Here is a 22507-nt window from a genome sequence, read left to right as displayed (position 1 = left end):
TACATAATAGAAAATCCATGCCTGTCATCACTGACAATCTGAAAGCTTTTGACCTGAAAATTACACCTACTGGTGTGTAGGAAGAAAAAAAAACGTGTCAATCATTCAGAACACAAATACCAGGTGTTGAGTGATGAATAACTTAGTAGTGAAAAGCCAGGAGAATAATCCCCTGCGTCACATGTTCTACAAGAACATGTTCTACATAAAGTTTTTGGAAACTTGTCTTTTCCATCCATGTTGAAGCAGTTACTTAGACACACAGAATTGTATGATGTTTTTGGATGCTCATGAAATTTCCATGCTTTGGAGTAAAAGATCTCCTGCTATAGCTCCAACCCTATTGAACACCTTTAGAATGAATGTGAATGCTGATATTAGTGTGCTCAGGGGCCCAGGAGTGGCAGCTTAGGATTTGAACTCACAACCTTTGCATCCAAAGTCCAATGGCTTAACCACGAAGCTACCACCTTCTGCACCGCAGTAGACCACACCCCAGGCCTCCTCAACACAGCTACATCAGTACCTGACTTTATTAACACACATCCTTGTAGATAAATGAACGCAAATCTTGACAAACCTCACAAGTGGAACGTCACAGTTTTTTTTTTGCATATGCACAAAAATATATTTCGATTATTTCATGCATTTATCAGGTTAAAAACTTATTTATGCATAAAAAAAGCCATACACATAAAACTTTTACTTGTGACCTCACGTCACATAAACTCGTGAAAATCATTACCAACTTGATAGAAACAAAAAAAGATTTTTAAACACTTTCTATCTGTTTTATTTTTATTTTTCCGGTCGTGCCCGAGCAGTCATGCTGGTTGGATGAAAATCTGGATAAATTTCGCTGACAATGAAAATGAAAATTGGTCCTTGATAATAATTACTTTTGCACGTGAATGCGCTTTCATTAGAATGCAATTAAAATCATCGCACTAAAAGAAAATATGGTAAATATTTTTCTACATTACAGTTGGCAGAGGAGAGCAGTAAGAAAACATTCATGCTGATAATCCAGTCCTGCAGGCGTTCTGTAAAAAAATCATTAGAAGTCTTCTTAAGCAAAAGTCAATCATGGGACTTAAACCAAAAACATTTTCTGTGGGCTTTTTTTTTTCTTCACAGGTATGCACCATCTCTCATTTAAAAGAACCGATGAAGATTCTTCGGAAAGGTGTAACATGGTGTGGGATGTCAGACCAGCCCTTTCCAAAGAAAGGAATTTCTCCATTCAGCAGCTTATAAAAGCGAGAAACAGGTCCAACTGTTTCTGAGAGTCTCGCTTTTGAAGGACATTGAGGATTCGACGAGCACCTGAAGCATCCAGCCATGCGAGCCACGCTGCAACGGAGCACTTCGTACAGCACAGGCAGTACTGCAAGTGTCCAAACTTCAGCTTACAAGATGATGATGAACTCGGATTTTTTGTCCTTGTTTTCACCTTCTCATGAGTTCTCAGTGTTTGGCAATGAAAAATCTGCTATGCAGAATCTTAACGGACGTCTGGCGTCATACATAGAGAAGGTAAAGTAACAGTCAGAAGGGTTCCTCACATGTTCCTTTCAGACCTCTCCTTGATCTTAACATTTCTCTTTAACGTTCTGTGTGCTCAGGTGGTTTCCTTAGAACGTGCGAATCTCACGCTTGAGCAGAAAATCAAGGCGTTTTGTGAAAGCAGGGTCCCATCTAGCAGCAAAGATCTGAGTAAATATTACATCATCATTGAAGATCTCCAGAAACAGGTACAGCACCATCCAAGCAGCATCAATCAACCTGAAATTACTCTACAATGTAGAATTCATCAGCCGAAAACCGTTTACAATAATTGTTGTGTCATTATTCAATTCCTTGTTTCTTCACATGTCCTGGTCACCTTCTTGTAACGGTGTGTTGTCTTTCTTTCTCCTGTAAGATTATTGCTAGCACCAAAGAAAAACAACAGATTGGCACAATGCTGAGCAATGCTGATCTTGCAGCTTCTGACTTTAAAATGAAGTAAGTGTCTGCTGTATTCTGCGTAAAGAATCAGTGAGAAATCATCTTTAGCGTGTGCCTCATGTGCGTTCGATTCACGACAGAGCTTTCGGTCTGTGTTCCTGGTTTGCTCCTGCAGGTATGAGGCGGAGAAGAACATGCGTTTGATTGTGGACGCAGACTTGGCCCGGTTGCGCACGGTTTTCAGGGAGATGGAGCTGAAAGCCAAAGACCTACAAATCCTGATGGCTGACTTTACAGAAGAACTGGTTTACCTCAAGAAGACCCATGAGGAGGTGGTTTTAATTTTTCATTCAAAAATATTTGTGTGTATAATAGTGTGTAAACATCTGGGAAACTGTTCTGCTAATTTTGCCTCTGTATGCCCATGATCATGGTGTGCTTGTGTATTCCTGTTCCTCTGTTCTCAGGATCTGCAAATGGTTCGCACCCAACAGAGCGGCGCGGTGAATGTGGAGGTCGACTGCGCTCCAGCTGTAAGCCTCGATAAAGAGCTGAGTGAGATGCGAGAGCAGTATGAGGAACTCATCCAAAAGAACCGCAAGAAAATTGAGGAGTGGTTCCAGAAGAAGGTGAGCTAGTTGTTTGGCTGGTTAGAATGGATGCATGGGTTGATGGATGGATAAGTGGATGGAACATCTTAGAAGTCTGTATAAGACATCTGAGAGATCCAAGAAAAATGTGAGGGGTGTTGGAGAAGAATAAAAGAGGATATAAAAGTGGTTTCTCCCTTCAGTCTCCTCTTCAGAAGATAAAATGCTGCTCACTTGGGTTAAAATCTTCCGATTGACTTGTCCAAGTTTTTCAGTGTTTTTGTAAAAGCTTGTAATACTTGCTCCATGATGAAGACTGACAGACGAAATGTTTCTGAATTCTTTCTGCCGCCTCCATCATGAGCTCCATCAACATAAATATTAGTTCCTGTAGCCCCACAAGCCCAATCGATGACACTACCTGCATCATGCTTGATGGATGAACTTGTATATATTAGATCATAAGCAGATTCTATCGTTTGCATTACTTTGGTAGTGGTTGTGTTTCATTCCAGAAGGTTTTTTTTTTGGTTCCAGACTCAAACCAGAAGTAAACGTTTAGAGCTGTGAATTCTTTTAACAAGCGATGAAACACCTGGGTGACAAGAAACACCTGTCCGTCTCATTTTACGCTATTTTTGATGACTTGTTAAGTGTGTGACTTCAAACAAAAGGTGTCATGTTGCAAGTTGTTTAACACGTCTAGATCAAACTATCAAGGAATGAAAGATGATTTATTGTACCGTTCGTTGTAGCGTTTTGGCATGCGGTATTCTGATAGGTTCTTACTTGCCCTTGACTCATTCGCTTGCAGCTTTAAAATTTACTGCTGTCTTTTAGATCAAAGAGCATTTACACAGATTCAGTTTCAACTGTTAATTGTATTATTATAAATGAGAGATGAATAGACTTTAACGTGCATCTTACAGATGCACGTTAAAGACAGCTTTAGACAGCTAAAGAGGTGGAAGAGGAGAGTCACAAGGAATGTGGAAACGCCACAGAGATGTTTCTCTATTCATTACCTCAAGGAAAATGATAACTTTTTAAGTATTTTGTACTGTATTAATAAAAGGATGCATGCCATTCGTGTTAACTTTAAACCTAAGATTCATTTGCATAATAATTTTAAACAAAAGTATCTAGATCACAGTCTGATCACATCTGATGAAAGTGTCCGATTTTCACTCTTTCACTGTCTAATTCTTGTGTTTTGTCTTTTTCTGAGTTTGTTGCATGTATCTTAAAAAACATCAAAGATTCTGTGTTTCCACACTTTTCACGGGCTCTTTAACAATAAAAAACTTACAGTGATGAGGCTTTTCATTGTTGTTCAGTATTAAGTTTGTTTGTAAAAAGCAACTAAAAGGATGATACACATAATTTGGAGTTTTGATTTTTTTCTTTATAAAATCTAGACTCCAGTCATTATAAGTTTCTGATGTTTTCTAGGTAACAAATTTGAACATTGAAGTGAGTCAAAGTCATACTGAGATCACGAGTTCCAAAACGGTCGTCAGTGACCTGAGAAAAAGCTACCAGTCCTTGGAGATAGAAATCAACAGCGTTCACACACTGGTATGTGTAGCTTTTGTCTTAGCACTGATAAAAATCTATTATTAAGACTCTCCTAAAGGTTGCAAAGACCAAGTTAAAGAACACACTTTACCCTGCTGAACAGGATTGCGTTATCTTTTGTAACCCTTGTGGTACAGATCCAAAACCTGCAGAGAGACCTGGATCAGGTGGGGGGACGTTACAGCGAGCAGCTTTCACAGCTGCAGCTGTACATCGACCGACTACAGACAGAGCTGCAGCAGATCAATTTGAACACTCAGCAACAGGCCACAGAGTACCAGATGCTCCTGGACATCAAAATGAGGCTGGAGCTGGAGATTGCTGAGTACAGGAGGCTGCTGGAGGGAGAATCACAGAGGTGAGGTTTTGGATTTACTCTTGTGGATGCAAAGCTGGTCATTCGACTAGATTTTAATTGGAAAGTGAACTATTGTATGTACCATGGATTAGCTTATATTTATCTGTCATGTATTGTGAACGTTTACAGTACCCACGTCTCTCAGACAAAGACGACTACGTCCGTGACCGAAACAGTTAAGGAACAGAATCAGATTGAACAGATTGAAGAAGAGGGTGAATTAAAATTCTTACATTTTTTTGCTGATACGTTCATATTTAAATGTGTATTTATTCCTGATCAGCAGCCTGGAATGACTGTGGGAAGGAAAAACTCCCTTAGATGGTATGAGGAAGAAAACTTGAATGGAGACTCAAAAGAGAAACCATATCCTCAGCTGGGTGACATCAATAGTGTGATTATAAATCATTATAACAATACAAACACCAGAGAGGGAGAAATATAATGAGCACTTGAGTGTGTTATTATGAGTAACATCCTTTCTATAGTCTTCTTCAGTCAGTTAGTACTGAGAAACTCATAAATTACATCTGAGATCATTCTAGAGTTTGAGTTTGAGCTTTAAAGCAGGGGATCTTCCACTCCAACCAATGTAAAGCATATCTTAATGGAGCTGGATTTGTGCACAGGAGCATTGTCATGTCATTTTTTTGCCATTCTGCCTGTTCACACACACACACACAACAAATAGTTCAATACAAATGATAACACTCTGTGTGTTTTTTTTTGCTTTGTGTAAAAATTCATGTAGAACATCATCTCCGTCAGAGGCGGGTGAAGATTATCGTAGAAGAGCTGTTGGACGGAGTGGTGGTGTCCCATAAAGTAGATGAGAAGGTGCAAGACCTGCAAAACTGAAGAGAACATTTCTCAACATGATCATATTGCTATACAAGTAATTATATAGTAATAATAATAAACAAAATAGTAATAAAAATAATTCTTCTACAGTTGCTGATCAAAATAATAAAAATTAGAGATTCATAAAAGTTAAACTTTTTGTGTTATTGTGATGCTTATTATAAATAAAACGAAATGCTTGGTCTTTTGGGGTTATAAGGGAACATATCGTCATGAATAAAATATACTGCTTAGCCACTAGGTGTCATGTTTATCAAACAAATGCATTAGGGCCTCAGAAACGTGGGCAGTCTGTGTGCATGATGTAAAATATACGCTTTACTTTTATTAGATTTTGCTAAAATAAAATGAACTGTGCAAATAAGAATGTGTTGGTGTTTTTTTTTTGCTTCCAAATGAAGACGAACTTGTTGCGCTCGCAACAATACAGAGATTTAAGCCTGTCAAACACACCCATGGTGTGTATATATAGCAGGTATGCTCTAAGTTTAAAATCATCAAGTCAGATTCCTGTGATAATTGTTAACGCTTGGAGGAGCTTTGGGCTTTCTGATTTCTGACTACACCTACAGTAAATTCTCTGCATGTGTGCTGAAGGTGAAATATTTGAGTATGAGAGTTCTTCTAAACATCATTTTTTCTGCTTTGGCTTGACGTCACAACCATGAATGACTTGGGATGGTATAGTAAAGGGCAGTCGTCTGCTCTGTCATTTTTGGTTCAGCTGCATGCCAGATGCACCCTAGTCCAAGATGGAATGATAACAGAACAAAACAAAGCATGAAGAATATCTGAAACAGGCGCTTTATTGTAAAAGCATGAAATGTACTAAACCAGTGGTAATCTGGATCAGACAAGCCAAGTCCAGGATAATCAACAAAAACACAAACTTACTGCATAAAGAGAGGGCCACAGGAGATCATTTCTGCGTGTGGGCATCAAAATACAGTATTAAAGAGCTGGTCCATGGTAGAGATATAGATTTTTATTCCACACATATAATATTATTAATATATAATATAATATAATATAATATAATATAATATAATATAATATAATATAATATAATATAATATATTTAGCAATTATGTGAACTAATTTCAGTGCAATAATAATTATAATAATAATAATAATAATAATAATAATAATAATAATAATAATAATGATAATAATAATAATAATTGTTACATATGCAATAACTTTTTTATCTGTCCATATTTCAATAAGATTGTGATTTATTGATTGTACAGCATTTATACTTAATATATAATTAATATGTATATTTTCTTTAAAATTTCTTCACTTAAATTTGACTGTAAGCAACTGCAATTTCCCTGTGGGCTCAATAAAGTGTTCTGGTTCTGATTCTAAAAAAGCACACAAACAATCATGACCGAGAGAAGATGTCAGTGAAGCCCTAAACGTGATGACTATACAGAAAATATTATGAATGTTCCCTCATCACACCCATAGGTTCTCCTCTCTCCCATTCCCAATTGACATTTATGATGAAAACCACCACGTTTCTGAATTTCTTCTCAATATATAGGCCATGGATTTGGTGATTAATGTTCCTTTAGCCCCAAGAGTATTAGTGAGATGTCAGGCACTGATGTCAGATGTTCATATTGAGTTCCAGTTCATCGTTAAGAGGCTCAAAACAGTATAGTATTTGTGGCCACTTAGTTCCACCGAAGTGAAAGTGTAATGCTGTTGAATGCAAAGCAGTTGTGTGCTTCTAAATTTGGGGAGGAGCCACATGTGGGTGGAATATTCAAGTGTCCACATACTTGTAGCCATACAGTGTATATCAGGCGTGTCCGATCTTATCTGCAAGATGCTGAGTGCAGGATTTCAATGAGGAATTACACTTTATTCTGTGTGGTTAATTATGTTATCTTGGCTTTCAGTAGATTTTCAGGTGTGGCTCCTGCTTTAGTTGGAATGAAAACCTCGTGATTAGATAGACTACGCCACCAGTGTGATTGGATAGACTAGACACCACTAATATAGATAAAAAAACCTCTTAATGAGGTTCTTAAAGGGAAAAAAAGAAAGGTGCTTTACACTTGTCACCGGTACATTACAGCACAGTGAATTTATTTCTTTACAAATCCCAGTGGTGAGAAAGTTGGGTTCATAGCGCAGGTTTGGCCATGATACAGCACCCCTGGAGCACAAGGGGCCCCACAAGTGGCAGGGCTTGAACCACCACCCTTTCAATCAGTAGCCCAGAGCAAACCCCTGTTGGGTGATATTCCTATAGCAAATCACAGAACAGCGTCTTATACGCTGCCATGACGTTGAAGACCTGCAGGTGGCAGGAGATGACAAGCCAAGATCCCGGCAGGACAGCACCCAGGCACATTAATAGTTCCGATCATGAGATCAGATGTTCACAGCGTTTATTACGAAGGCTGTCTGGGCTGAAATGTTTTGCTTCATTTCATAAGTTGCTCAGTAGCTCCAAGTTTTATAACCACAACTGACTGTAAAAGACTGTAGAAAGAACATATCTTATAATCTTACACTCCAGTGCTCATGTTAGTTCTCACTCTCCAGTGTTCTGTATTGTTTAAAGACTATAATCACACTCTTGATGTCACCCAAATGAGGATGGGTTCCCCCTTTTGAATCTGGTTCCTTTGAAGGTTTCTTCCTCATAACATCTAAGGGAGTTTTTACTTCACCACAGTCACCATGGCTGCTCATCAGGGATAAATACACACCATTCACCTTAACTCTTAAAATTCTGTAAAGCTGCTTTGAGACAATGTCTGTTGTGAAAACCGCTATAGAAATAAACTTGACTTGACTTGACTTGATAAGATCACATTATTTCGGCACATATAAAAAGAAAAATACGGAAAAAGATACTGGGGAACATTTACTAATGTCAAATATTTGATCATTAAAGAATAGGCAGTTTATATCAAAACAGATCCAAATCTACTAACTGATATATCGTTATAGGAATGTTGAACGAATTTCTTTAAAAAAGGAAAGGTTATATTACAGAACTAAGGACTTCATACCTAAAACTCATGATATAATCTTTGTGTTTGAAAAATGATCTAATAGCAAACCGTTTTTCTCACACTTGGATATGCCAGAAGGAAAACATGTTTGTTTTTTCAATGATGTGATTTTGTACGAGACACTCACAAGCCTCACATTCTGTGTCCTACAAGAATCAGCAAGAGCAAAGAGGAAAAGTGAATAACACAATGAGTCATGAATCTATCACTATTGCTGGTCTGAACTGGCTGATTTAAAAAACCACACTTTTTCGCAGTGTCATTCTGTTTACAGTTTGATTCATAGGGCGGTTTAAATGAGGTCAGGCCAAGCCCAAACCTTCTCCATTTCATCTGCGCAGTACTCCTGCATGGCCCAAATAAAATACATATCAAAATAAATTAAAGGCATTCATTTAATTGTGCCATATTCATAAACCAAGTATTTACATTACATAGATAAAAGTTTGTAAACACCTTAACATTAGATTGCCAGATGTATTTTTTTTTAAACATCCTATTCCACATTTGCTGTTGGAGATCCTCCACTCATCTGGGAAGATGTTCCAATAGATTATGGAGTGTTCTTGTGGAGATTTGTGCTCATTCAGCATCAAGAGTGTTAGTCAGCGTTCACATTCATCTCAATAGGGTTGAGGTATGAGCTCTAGAACAGGATATTCAAGATCTTCATGATCTTCCACTCCAACCCACTCCAAGTATATCTTCATGCAGCTGGCTTTGTGCACAGGGGTATTGTCATGCTGCGACAGATTTGGGTCGCCTATTTCAAGGGAAGAGAGAATTTTATGCAACTCCATTTAAAGACATCTGATGCAATTGTGTGCAGTGGGTGGAAAAGTCAGACACGCTTTCAATGATTGCAAATTTTTTTCCCATCAGACTGAAAATAAGAACCGAACAGTTTAAATGGCTTTTTGTTCAAAAACATAACAACAAAATATATTCCAGCCACACTGACGCTTTTCAAACAGTCTAGAGTTAAAAAAAACCTTGAATGATACCTGATAGATAGTTGCCGAATTAGTTATAAAGCTCAGAAACAGAGAGTATTGTGGCACTACGGACCCCAATAAAACCTGAAAGCACATTTTGCCCTGAAAAAATAATTTAAAATAAAGGCTGTACATATTTCTCAACTAAACAGATACTCACATGAATTACTTTTGAATCATATATCATATATATCGTGAAATGAGTGTTCACTGCAGGGGTCACAAATCTGCAAACACACCCATCGGTTAGACTGTATACGATATTTGTCAGGACAAGACTGTAACGTCCTGTATGCATAGATGTGTAAATGTTAACCATAGTGCTATACAATACGGTAATATGTACTGCTAGGAAAGTCAGGTGTCCCAATACTTTTGTCTATGTAGTCTTTATGCAACTGATCATATTTCTACATGGCCTCTGTTACAGAAGCATTGCCTTTGTAAAGTTATAATTGTGCTGAAGTTTCAAACGATCATTCTTTGTGTACAAGCAGGGGTAGAAGAAGGACAAAGGAGCTGCAGGCTATGTCATGTTCACATGTGGAGATCACATTGTTACATAATATATGTGTGGAAATTCACAAGGGCAGGATGCCCATTCAAGGCAAGGCTCCAGCCTCACGCGATCTGACATGCTCTCAGCCCAAGTTTTATACTTCTTCATTTCACACTTGATAGAACATGCACATCTGATGATCGTCACATTTTAATTCTAGGCAGCAAGAACACATTGCAGGCAAAGCAACACAGTTGTTAGAGTGTACATTCATATGGACAAAATTATTGGGACAGCTGACATCCTGCTATACGTGAATGTTGTTTTTCATTAAATTTGTAGCACAAAGTTGGAGGGACACAAGTGTGACTTTGGATGCAGTGGCATGAAATATTTCCTTTACTTTCACTAGGACACTCAAACCTGCTCCAGCATTACAATACTGTGCACAAAGCCAGCTCCATGAAGATCTGCTGCTACAGAGCTCCAAACCTTTCAAACATCTTTGGGATGAATGTCACCAAAGTCCTCACCTCGTCTACATTTACATTTATGGCATTTATCTTATTTATACTTTTGATTAGCTATGGGGTTAAGGGCCTTGCTCAGGGGCCCAGTAGTTGCAACTTGGTGTGGCTGGGATTTGAACTCGTGATCCAAAGTCCAATACTTTAACTACTATGCTACTATCTCCTAAAAGAGATATGCTTTACATGGGTTGGAGTGGTAGATCTTAAGAGGTGGAGCCCTGACCTCAACCCTATAGGGATGAATGTGAACGCCGACTGAAACCCAGGCGTCCTCACATCATCTACATTGGTACCTGACTTTACTAACATCCTTGTGTCTGAATAAAAACAAATCTCCGCAAAATCTTGTGGAACATCTTCCCAGATGAGTGGAGGAACAGCAAATAGGCGACTAAATGTGGAATGGGATGTTTAAAAAAGCACATAACAATCCTGTACTCAGGTTTTCACAAAACTTTGGGAAACTTTTTAGTTTAATTACATGCCAAAGAAACGAGTAATTGCCGTCATCTTGTAGAGGAAGGTTTGAGAGATTAAACAGTTGGGCAGCCTGGTAATAAATGGATATATACGGCGAAACTGTGAGCCAAAACACTGCGAAATGTCACAGTGGAAAACGTGAACAAAAAAAACAAAGACAAAAAGAGGTCTGTTTCGAGGAGATTGAATTTCCAGGCATAACAGCCAACTTTGTAACGAGGTTTTAGTTTACTGCTTATGAATGCTGATCTGCTCCAGCTTTTACTTGTCTTGGGAATAATAAAGCATTAGTCTCAAAAGCACATAGTGAAACATTTATTATGATATACAAAGTATACATAAAGGAATATTATGTATTGGAATGTACAGTGTTTGCATGTGCATTATTATTTGTATGATGTGTGCATGTATTTCTGCACAAAGCTTGTGGGTTGTGCTATTTTAACTTTGCAATAGCAAAATAAAATTTGCATCTTGTATAAATGCCTTAGGGCTTTATACACTTGTGATGACAGGAATGTGTCCTGTTTGTTCTTGTCTTTTCATGCTCTGCGGTGTTCTAATGGAATCCGATTGTCGGATGAATACTATTTGCATAACTGGAGATTTGAGAGTTGCATTTTTTTTCTCTGCAGGGCAACATATAAAACCTCAACCACAGCCTCTCTCTCAGCCTTCACTAGAAAGAGCGACTCCTCGCTATACAGTGCAGCCATAATGAGCTTTTCCTCCTCATCCGGATCCTTCGGTGGAAGCTCCTTTCGGAGCCCTGGTTCTATTAGATCCTCTAGTGGTTTTGCAGTGTCTAGTGGCCGTGCCCCCAGCATGTACGGTGGTTCTGGTGGACGTGGTGTGCGCATCTCCACCGTTTCTAGCTCCATGTATGGTGGTGGTGGTGGTGGTGGTTTTGGTGGTGCTAGTGGTATTGGTTCTGCAGGGCTAGGTTTTGGTAGTGGCTTTGGATTTGGAGGTGGTGGAGGTGGAGGTGGAGGTGGTTGTGTAAGCAGTGGGTATGGATTCGGTGGGGAACTTGCTGCTGGAGATCCAGGATCTGTGACAACCAGTGAGAAGGCCACCATGCAGAACCTGAATGACCGTCTGGCATCTTACCTGCAAAAGGTTCGCAGCTTGGAGAAGGCCAATGGTGACTTGGAAATCAAGATCAGACAGTTTTTGGAAAACAAAGCCTCCCCTCATGCCAGAGACTACTCTGCTTACGAGGCCACCATAAAGGATCTGCAAGATAAGGTACCATTTATGATCATTTCATTGTGGAATAAATAGAATTCTATGAACGTTTGATATACGTTATTGCAGACATGTTGACCTACAGAAAAAAAATGCAAGTAGATAATAGATTGTGTGATAAATTTTTACTGCTTTTACAGATCCAGGCGGCTACCAGAGATAATGGAAGCCTCTACCTGCACATTGATAATGCGAAATTGGCTGCAGATGACTTCAGAACCAAGTATGTATTCAGGAATTTACACTTTCTTTATGTAGATCTTCCACCAGTTTCTGAGAGTCTCTGTGTATCAGGTATGAGAATGAGTTGGCGATGCGTCAATCGGTGGAGGCAGACATCGCTGGGCTCAGGAGCCTTCTAGATGAGCTGACATTGACAAGGTCAAACCTGGAGATGCAGATCGAAAGCCTTAAGGATGAGTTGATTTACCTCAAGAAAAACCATGAGGAGGTAAGCCCTATGATTGGTCAAAAAGATGTTTACTCAGAGATGTTTTATGCTGTCAAAGGCGAGTACATGCATTTCTTACTTGAATTACTTTTTTCACAACCACTTTCTATTAGGAACTGGAAGCAATTCGTAACACAATGTCAGGTAGTGTGAACGTGGAGGTGGACGCTGCACCTGGTGAAGATCTGAACCGTGTTATGGCTGAGATTCGTGAGCAGTATGAAGCTGTGGCTCTTAAGAACAAGCGTGAACTAGAGAGCTGGTTCCAGACCAAGGTGAAGCAATGACTTAGATGTTTTTTGTTTTGTTTTATACCAAGTGTTCATGGTGTTCTTGCGTCAGCATGAGCTTATTTATTTGAAGCTAAAGTAAGAAAGAAAGGAATATTGTACTGCTTCAACTACTGCTTCTTTGCAGATTGATAATCTGAATAAGGAGGTGACCACCAGTACAGAAATTCTACAAACATCCAAATCAGAGATCAATGATGTCAGACGCACTTTGCAAGGCCTGGAGATTGAGCTTCAATCCCAACTCAGCATGGTAAATTATAGTGTATTCTACTGGAACACTTGAGCATGTCACTCTCAATCTCCATCACTTTTCCAATTCTATTTCCTTCTCATTTTTCATCCTACATCTAGAAAGCATCTATGGAGGGAACTCTTGCAGATACAGAGAACCGCTACTCCATGAAACTATCCGGATTGCAATCTCAGGTAACACAAATGGAGCACCAGCTGTCTGAGGTCCGAGATAGTACAGAGAGGCAATCTCAGGAGTACAAAATTCTTCTGGACATTAAAACCCGGCTTGAGATGGAGATCGCTGAGTACAGGAGGCTGATGGATGGAGAAGTTGACAGGTAAGAGCAGGTGCTCTATAAAGAAAACTAACACAAATTACAGGAAGTAAATTATTCCAATTGTTCCAAAGTGTTTTCAATCAAAATATTTTTATCCTTGCGCCCACCATGTTTCATTAATAACTGTGTTCTTCATTACTGCAGTGGCAAAACGAGCAGCAGCAAATCTGTGATGGTGAAGACCATCGTGGAAGAGATGGTTGATGGGAAATTGGTGTCCTCTATAACGACTTAACTTCTGAGTGCCTACGATCAAAACAATGATACAGCGTTCATTTCAACCAAAATACATGCAAATGTCTTTGTGTGAAATGATCTGGACTGAAAGAAGGAAATAAAAATGACTTTCGGACTCATTGACATGGCGACTTCTGCATTTCATTACATCCACATCTCCATTCAGAAATACTAATAAAAAAAAAACCCTAATCATGTTGCAGAACTACCACAAGTGTTTCACAGTGCAATTACAAAACAATATTCACTAACAGGAAGCCATATATTCTGAAAAGTTACTTATGACATGCATTGTCACTATGACTCAGGATTTTATTGTTATTTGTTCAACTTAAGCAATTAAAAAAAATTTCATTTAAAATTAGCAGACCGTAGCAGCCCAGTATTTGGGAGTAATGCCCACAAAGAGTTAATGTGTATGGTTGGTTTGTGTTTTTTTTTTTACACATCCTTGTGCAATACCAGAGAAGCGTCAGCAGGACGAGTCTCTGGAGGCTGCATTCATGGTTGTTGATGACCAGGTTTTACTGGCAGTTCTTGTTTATTTTGAATATTTGCTTAATAACAATGTAAACTGTTTGTTTGCAAAAGAAACAGTGCACAAAGCTAATTTGGTGTCATGGTTTTTTATTGAACTTCAAAGGTTCACAGTGTATTTATTTGTTAATAAGTATTATTTTACTGTCTTATATATAGTAATATACTGTATGGTTCATACATATGAGGAAAAAATAGCAAAACAAATAGAAGTAATAGTATCATAATGCTGGTATATGCAGATGTTATTACAATATCTGTCTTTGATTGGTGTGAGGAACAGAAGTATAAATCGATGATATTAAATCTAGGCATTATGATTAGGTGTGCATGCTCTTTGAGAAGAGATGATGGTCTCCTGGATTTTTTTTAACCAAATACACTTTGAGTATTTATGCTGGACAGGCTGTAGACCTGCATAAATAAAATATTACACCAACTTGATTGTAAAGGTCTCACCACCAATATACAATAACCCTGATTAGCCTAAAGAAAAACCATGCACAATTCTGGGAAAATGTTGAGACATGTGACAAAGACTTGAACCATAAGGACAGTAAAAGGTTACAGACTAAACAGATTTCCTTTTTCAGACACTGTGTATCTGCAGATCCCAGTTGGCATTTGTTTGATATTAGCTAAAAGGTTGAGTAGGACTAATGACTTGTCTGCAGACTCCAGGTCTGTGGCAGTAGATGTGTCTGTAATAGTACACATGGGTTTCTCAGGTCCTCATGTTTCCCATCTATCAAACACTAGCAATGATGATTCTGAATATCTATGACCATTACTGAATATCATGAAATCCTGTTATACAGTTTAGCTTATGTGTTAGCCAACAGACTTAGCTAGTCGGCTAACAAAGCGATTTAAGTTATGAGCCACTTTCAAGTATTTTTTATGTATGCATTCGGTCCATGGTCTGAGCTCTGCAGACAAGACCTTTATTAGGTTAGGGTAAAAGAACCGGCTTAATTAATGTGTGTTTGTGAATCGTCACTAATTTTGTGTCAGTGTCTCGCAGCTTTCCACCACCTTTATCACAGCAATCTTCTTTAGAGTGACTGTAAAACAGAAAATTATGATTAACATGAAAATGTTTATTTGCTGAGGGACAGAGTATCTACTGGAGCTCTGATTTTACTTGAAAACATAATTTTAGTCAACAAAAGTAATCATGAATATAAAATGGTTATAACAGTGCTATGCATTATAAAATGTGCTCCAGATGTGTGTACAGTTGTGTTTAAAAAAGATGTTTTTGTCCAAATCATAACTTCCTTGAATAAACAGAAAGTCAAAAATGTGAGGTTGTAAGTGATTACATGGCAAAATATTGATTTTTGCGAATGATTTATTTTAGCAAATGTAGCTTAAAATCATTCAGAACAGAAAAGATGTCACTCACCTTTGGCATCGCTACAAAAGAAAAAGAAAAACGAAAAGAGTAACGTTAGGACAAACCATTGAATACACTGTGTAACACAGTATCATGAATACTTGACATGAATCCACCACTATAAGCAGCAGCACACAGTAAAATATACAAAATATTAACAAATCTATATTTAATTCATATCTTTCCTTATAGATCTTATTCGATTTGGTTGATCCCTGCGTATTTATTCATATGCAAACTAATAAACAAATACAAATAAAATATTTAAGACTAGCTTAATAGCTTGTGAACAGTATATGCCGAGTCATCACTAGCTCATATATAATTAACATCATTAAGGACTAATTGCCTGATTATCCATGATACTGTTACCAAACAAACGGCCAAACCCAATCCAATAAAAAAAATCAAATATACATAAATGTTTAAATGTGATAATCACCTGCCCTTTGCCTCCAGCAGTAACCTATACTCATTGATCTCAGTCTCCAGGTTGTTGTGCACCTCCAACAACACATCGTATTCCTGTTTGGTTTGCGTTATGTTCTCACGTATCTGCTGGAGCTGGGGAGATTTCTCGGCGAGGATTTTATTGAGCTCCGCTAACTTTTCTCGTATTGAGTCGCCGTGTCCTGTAGACTTTCCTTAAGGGACATCCGCTGTGAAAAGAGTTTGGACTTGAGCAAGGCCCGTAACTACACTGCGAACTGTTTGTCCATAATTCATGAATCACAGATACATTAAGTGAATGGTGAAAAGTTTTATGTGACATAGTTCAGTGAGGTGCAGAGGCTGATGGAAAATGAAGATCAGAGACAGATTCTATTAAAGTACAAGATAAGACAGTAACAATGAAATGCAATAAGTGAGGCAATAAGTAAGGTGCACGATGAATCTATGAACGAGTAACAATAAGCTGTGAATGTGAGCCAAGTATGTGATCAAACATGCTTTAATTCAGTTCAGGGGCTGATGGGAAACGGAGTGTTGAGCATAAAAATGGCCACAAAACAAGACCACAAAAGAACAGTGCTAGCACTGAACAAAGCTACTGAAGGCAATTATAGCGTGAGGTATTTAGCTTATGATCAGAAACGACTTGCTTTATGCCTTTCAACTTTGTTCAATATGGACCATGGTCTACATTATCTATCACCCCCTGCATGTCACATGACTAAGTCACATTGATCAATCACACCTGATCTTCTGATAATTAGCACTTGCATATTGCTTCACATGTCACAGCACTCCTATTTGTCTCATCTTGTTTATATCCATGGCTGTGATTTTCTCTTGAGCAAGATCATATTCAGGGTTTTTGTCATGTTTCACTGTGATTTGTTTCTTTCTGAAGGAAAACTAGACTCCTAAATCCGAGAGCTATAAGACCAGTCCTGGATATTTAAATGAAATACCATGCTAAATGATGATTTAAATACGCTGTAGAATACTCTCATTTTCCTCAATTATTTCCAGTGCTTGTGCCACCCCTGATCCAGGTGCTTGAAGGGAAAAAATCTGGATAGCATTATTTCCACACTCTTAATATACTCCTAATTTGTATGTGAATCATGTGGGCAGCACACTGCTTGGCAGGGATATGGGGTTGGGTTTGATGCATCACGTAACACCGAGAACTCAGACATTATGGCTGAAAAAGAGTAATTTTTTGCAGTATGCCACCTGGCAGGACAAGGCTCCTGCCTTTACACGCTGCTGCAAGCTTGAAAAATGATCCTCCTGTTTAATTAGCAGGACAAGAAATGACTTATTTTTTGGGTTGCAGATGAAGTCAGACACTCCATAACCTTGAAAAAAGTGTTTTTTTGGGAGAACATCTGATCCTATTTACAGAGAATTGGACAGAAAATGACTAGAGTTTGCTTTAAACAAAGGTTACATGAGCTCACCTGGCAGTATGTATATTATGTATAATAAATATTTAAAACCCTCACTGGACACTGTGGTTAAATAGAACTAAAACGTTTGGGTGTGCGCCTACCATACTGTGTTGGGTCTCAAGTTGAATCTGCAGTCTGTGGAAATAGCTGTTCAACTGTCTGAGTTCTGTATTGACGTGCTCCAGATCCTCCGTCTCTACCATGCGTTTTCTTTCAATTGTAGAAATCTATAAAAGCACAGATTTGTAAAGGACTTGTTGTAATTACCTTCTGATAATGCCAAACTAATTAGCACAAGTGAATATTTTATTATTCTGGTACCTTTCTTTCGTACCATGCCTCTAGGTCATTCTGATGCTTGTCAGCTGCAGCCTCATATTGTTCCCGAATCTTCATCAAAGTCTCGCTTAGGTCAGTAGATGGTGCTGCATCTACAGAAACTTCCACTTGGCCTCCAGCCTGTTCATGGATCTGAACTATCTCCTAAAAGACATAGTGAAAAACAATTTTCAAAGAAGATACACACGTATGTGGTTTTCAATTATAGAATTATAGAATTGTATTTATAATATAAATATATATAAGAATATATAGGTATATTCTTTCTCCCTTAGTGGCTTAAAACGCACTTTATATCATATGTGTTTGGACACGGAATTGTAAGATTTACTGATTTGCATCGATACATCAGAAAAAACGATGTGATGTATCGATTAAAAAATGTGTGCGTTAGATACAAGTCGCTATTTATATTGGGTGCATAATCTTTAACATATATGCATCGGTGATACGTCTGAATATGATGTATCACAACACTACGGAGACTGAGGCATGTCCTGAGAGTCATATAGTATATAGATTAACATGGCAGAGGTAGAGCTGCATCTTTCTGGAGACAGGAAAAAAACGTCTTGCAGTATTTAAACTTTTTTCTTTTCTTTTGCACTACATAGGCTTCTTTGTGAAAGGGTCATGTGTTAGAAGTCAGAAGGCACTAAATGAAAGATTTGCTGTCTGTCTGAACCAATGAAATTAAAGTGAACTGTTTGTACTATATTGAATTGCAGAGCATCATGTTTTTTCCATTGCATCGCATTGCATTCAATCGCATTATGTTGAATCGATTCGAAATCGGATCGCACCGCATCGCATTTGGTACCTGCATCATATCTATCGTTAATGTAAACTATCCTTGGCTATGCATTGAGATGTGAATGACAGTGGCCTCAGCTATGGAGATGCAAATCCCTAATATGAACCGCACCCATATTCTTTTTTGTTTTCTGCCAGTAGGGGGCAGAATGAAGACTCAAATGAGGAGGAAGAATGCTTGTCTAGCCAGATTCCATCCAGCTTTCCCTCCTTTCAATCCCTTTCACCCACTTACCATATGCACATGTATTGCTCTGTAGATTCTATGCAGTATGGTTTTTAATAGCTATTAAACTCTGAACCATCATTTTTTTTTACCATATCGTAATTGTGTTTGCTCACAATGATTATATTTAATACTGCCAAAACTTGTGTCTACTACAGGATTGCCCATGGTTTTAGTCGTGTTTGTTACTCTTCAGTGTGATATTTCCATGGTTTTTACTACTGTTATAGCATAAATATTACAGTTGTACCATAGTAACCATGGTAACCATGGTAAGCACGGTCATGGTAAACTGTCGTTTGCAAAACAAGGCTGTTTGTTTGTGAAGCAGAAACCAGCGGAAGACTAATACGAATTTTATGTCAGTTTAAAGTAATAGAGTAATATTGTCCTGACTCAAAATGCACAACCAAGAGATGTGCACGCAGCTGAATGGTTATACATGAGAGAAAACGAATGAGCGAGGAGAGAAAAGGGGAAAATAAACACTACGTTAGTCGTACAATGTTTCCCATGGAGAGACCTCAGTGTTTTTGTTAAGTTTGTTCAGCTGAATGCCAAAAGTAGTACCAAGACAAGTCTATATTTGAACCAAGTCGTGTTGTTCAGAGGCTACATGACTGACCAAAGTCATCTGGAATATGGCCAGATATCTTCATAAATGTGAATTCAATTTCACTAAGGATATTGACCTTTATTACATTTAGTCAAAGCAAATTAAAACAAGCATGTTGCATTGCATTGCACATTCCAGGTCGTGTCTGTGTGGAGTTTGTGAGAAATTTCAAGGAAGATAGAGTAAAGAGCTAGAAATGAAAAATATCACTTAGTGCTTCCACAAAGCCTTGAAACACCTGTGAATTATATTTCCTCTAACAGGAAAAAGTGTCACTTAAATACAGCGAACTTACGCCTCCTTCGTTTTATGATAAACCTTCTTCACATAAAGAACTGCTGGAATACTTAAAAACGATCAGTCATTCAGGCAAACAATTGTACCTCTTCATGGCTCATCTCAAGTTTGATCCGCTCTTCCCTCATACTTTCATACTCCTGTTCGAGAACTGAGCGAGCCAGGGTGATCTCATCCATTATCTTCCTGCTGTGAGCAGAGTCCTTCTCTACAGACATACGGATGTATTGCTCAAACTCGTACCTAAAGTGAGGTCGAAGAATTAATAGAGGAATAAAATTTGTGCGTATTATCCATATTATTGTTTACTTACTTGTTTCTGATATCATTTGCCGCCAAAGTGGTGTTTTTAATACAGATTTCAGACGCACAATTGGACTTGGTGATCTGCTGAATCTATGGAAGAAAGGATTTGGGCTTATGCTATAGCCATTGTCACAGTGATGACGGTAATACTGAATATTTCCATATTAGAGTAGGTTATGGAGAAAACAGGGAGGTCGTAGCTAAGTAGATAAGGCTCTGGGTTATTGTTCGGAAGGTCGGGGATTCAAGCCCCAGGATATCCCAAGCTGCCACTCTTGGGTCTTTAACCCCCTGTGCTCCAGGGGTGCTGTATCATGGCTGAGTCTGTACTCTGACCCCAGCTTCCTAACCTCACTGGGATATGTGAAGAATGAATTTCACTTTGATCCATCTAGTTATGTGCTGTGATTGAAAACAAAATATGCAGCCTCACTGGCTCTTATCTTCTGCCCTTATGCAGATAAGATACGCTAGATGCCTACTCTTGCGTCACTTACATTGGTAGAATGTTTTAAATGAATAACTAATTATTTATCTATTTATATCACTCAGAATCAGCTTTGAAGCTCCAACTATTGCCTTTTCATCGATTCGTATGACTCGAGATGTTCAAGTGCAAACAAAAGACATGAAGTTACAACCTGATCAAGAAGCCATGTGGAATAAGAACAAGAACAAGAATCTGTTATTGCAATATGAGTGTATGGGAGTATAATACAGAAGCCATTCCTGAATAATATATTTTTTTTTCAATGATCAGCGATTATGGCAATGAGATTAGGTAATATTAATAAAATTATCAATTCTGGCATTCTGGGTTATATTTATCGTGGTTTTTTCATCTCACCTGGTCTTGTAGGCTTTTAATGGTAGCCAAATATCCTGAGTAATCATGGGACACCACAGTCTGGCTTGTACACCACTCCATAATCTTCTTCTCCAGTTCAGCATTTTTACTCTGCAGTGAGTGCACCTTCTGTAGAAAGGATGCCAGGCGATCATTTAGGTTCTTCATGATGGATTTTTCGTTGCCTGAGATGTAAAAAATCTGGTCATCGAAAGGATTATAAGGTGGCTGAGTTCCACAAAACAAACGAGGCTTAAAAGGTGAGATATATGTTCCTTGGCCCCCGGTCCCTCCATACACACTGAAGGCTTTGGTGCTGGAGTTTTGAACTGAAAAAGCCATGTTGCTGTTCGGAGAGAGTTCTCTAGTAAAGAATAAATGTATCTAGAAAGCGTCTGCTTGCATACTGCGTTTAAATACCTGGTATGGGTTTCGTGCATGAGAAAAGACAGGTGCATACCCCTACTTCTCCTTTTATGGCAGGAGAACATCTTTTCAGGTTAGACACCTGCATTTTCATGCCATCAGTGACGTGATAATATCACAAATAGCATCTGTGCCCATTATCATAAACGTTTACTCATTTAGGGTCACCAGTCAAAAAACGCTTTTCTTTGTCATTTCGTCTAGATGAAATGTTGAGCATGTGGATTTTCAGATAAGAAACTTTTAGAAAAAGACTCATCCAACCTGTTAACGGGGACATGTTTTAGTGACAATGGGCTTTCACAGAAGAGCAGATAATGTCATATGGGGTATGGAATGTAACATTTTTGCTTTCTAAGACAGCTGTAGTTGCATTTTTTATTTCATTTTTATTTTTGTGGAATACTCGATTGATCCCACAGGGAAATTGCTATCTCTCTAAATATTCAAGTGATGTTAGAAAGCTGTTAAAGCACCCCTTGAGCACAGAGGGTTAAGGGCCTTGCTCAAGAGGCCCAAGGGTGGCAGCTTGGCGATACTGGAGCTTGAACCTCCGCCCTTCCCATCAGTAACCCAGAGCCTCAACCACTTAACTCTCCCACCTCTCACTTTAGAGGTACGACATGCTTTATTCAGCTATTGGGCATCCTGAAAGACTAATGTTTGACTAATGTGGGTTTCTTACATCATACAATACAGGGTCATGCCAAATAGATAATGTTCTTATAAAAAGCATCGTGTTACATTTCAGCAACATTTTTACTATATCTTAAGGGACAATATTATAAAAATTTAACTTGGATATGTTCTAGAGTAGTGCAGCTTGTATAGCAGTACAGATTTACTGTCCTCTCAAAATAACTCAACATACAGCTATACATTCTAGACACCATCTGAGCCAAGTTTATCTTAGTCTGATCAGACCACAGGTTCCAGTAATTCATGCTTGTGGACAGGTTTTCTTTAGCAAACTGTTTGCAGGCTTATTGTGAGCCAGCTTCAGAAGAGGTTTCCTTCTGGGACGACGGCCTGCAAACCGACTTGCTGCAGTGTGTGGCATACAGTCTGACAAGCAAACCTTCCCATTCTGCAACCTCTAAAGCAACGCTTCAGCACTCTT

At 38.5% G+C, this 22507-nt stretch overlaps 3 protein-coding genes across 3 annotated transcripts; 2 read left to right on the top strand and 1 right to left on the bottom strand.

Moving 5' to 3' along the window:
- The first annotated feature begins 1265 nt into the window (after positions 1–1265).
- Positions 1266–5698, top strand: LOC124391348 (keratin, type I cytoskeletal 13-like). The gene is made up of 9 exons (XM_046857865.1): positions 1266–1536; positions 1626–1754; positions 1925–2007; positions 2126–2282; positions 2418–2579; positions 3993–4118; positions 4256–4476; positions 4606–4691; positions 5228–5698. Exons 1-9 carry the CDS (start codon positions 1342–1344, stop codon positions 5332–5334), a joined length of 1266 nt encoding a protein of 421 aa, XP_046713821.1. The 5' UTR covers positions 1266–1341; the 3' UTR covers positions 5335–5698.
- A 5832-nt stretch (positions 5699–11530) lies between these two features.
- Positions 11531–13803, top strand: LOC124391349 (keratin, type I cytoskeletal 50 kDa-like). Its single transcript, XM_046857866.1, has 7 exons — positions 11531–12127; positions 12268–12350; positions 12422–12578; positions 12692–12853; positions 12996–13121; positions 13223–13443; positions 13588–13803. The coding sequence occupies exons 1-7, from the start codon at positions 11597–11599 to the stop codon at positions 13676–13678; spliced, it is 1371 nt and encodes a 456-aa protein (XP_046713822.1). The 5' UTR covers positions 11531–11596; the 3' UTR covers positions 13679–13803.
- A 135-nt stretch (positions 13804–13938) lies between these two features.
- On the bottom strand, positions 13939–21390 carry LOC124391350 (keratin, type I cytoskeletal 19-like). Its single transcript, XM_046857867.1, is given in 9 exon segments — positions 13939–15281; positions 15626–15636; positions 16059–16220; positions 16223–16275; positions 17619–17744; positions 17839–18000; positions 19895–20051; positions 20122–20204; positions 20962–21390. Coding segments are annotated over 9 exon segments (1161 nt in total). The 5' UTR covers positions 21304–21390; the 3' UTR covers positions 13939–15216.
- Positions 21391–22507: the final 1117 nt, after the last annotated feature.

Source organism: Silurus meridionalis, chromosome 9, assembly GCF_014805685.1.
Source record: "Silurus meridionalis isolate SWU-2019-XX chromosome 9, ASM1480568v1, whole genome shotgun sequence".
Classification (NCBI taxonomy): domain Eukaryota; kingdom Metazoa; phylum Chordata; class Actinopteri; order Siluriformes; family Siluridae; genus Silurus; species Silurus meridionalis.
This window is presented reverse-complemented; position numbering and strand designations above follow the sequence as displayed.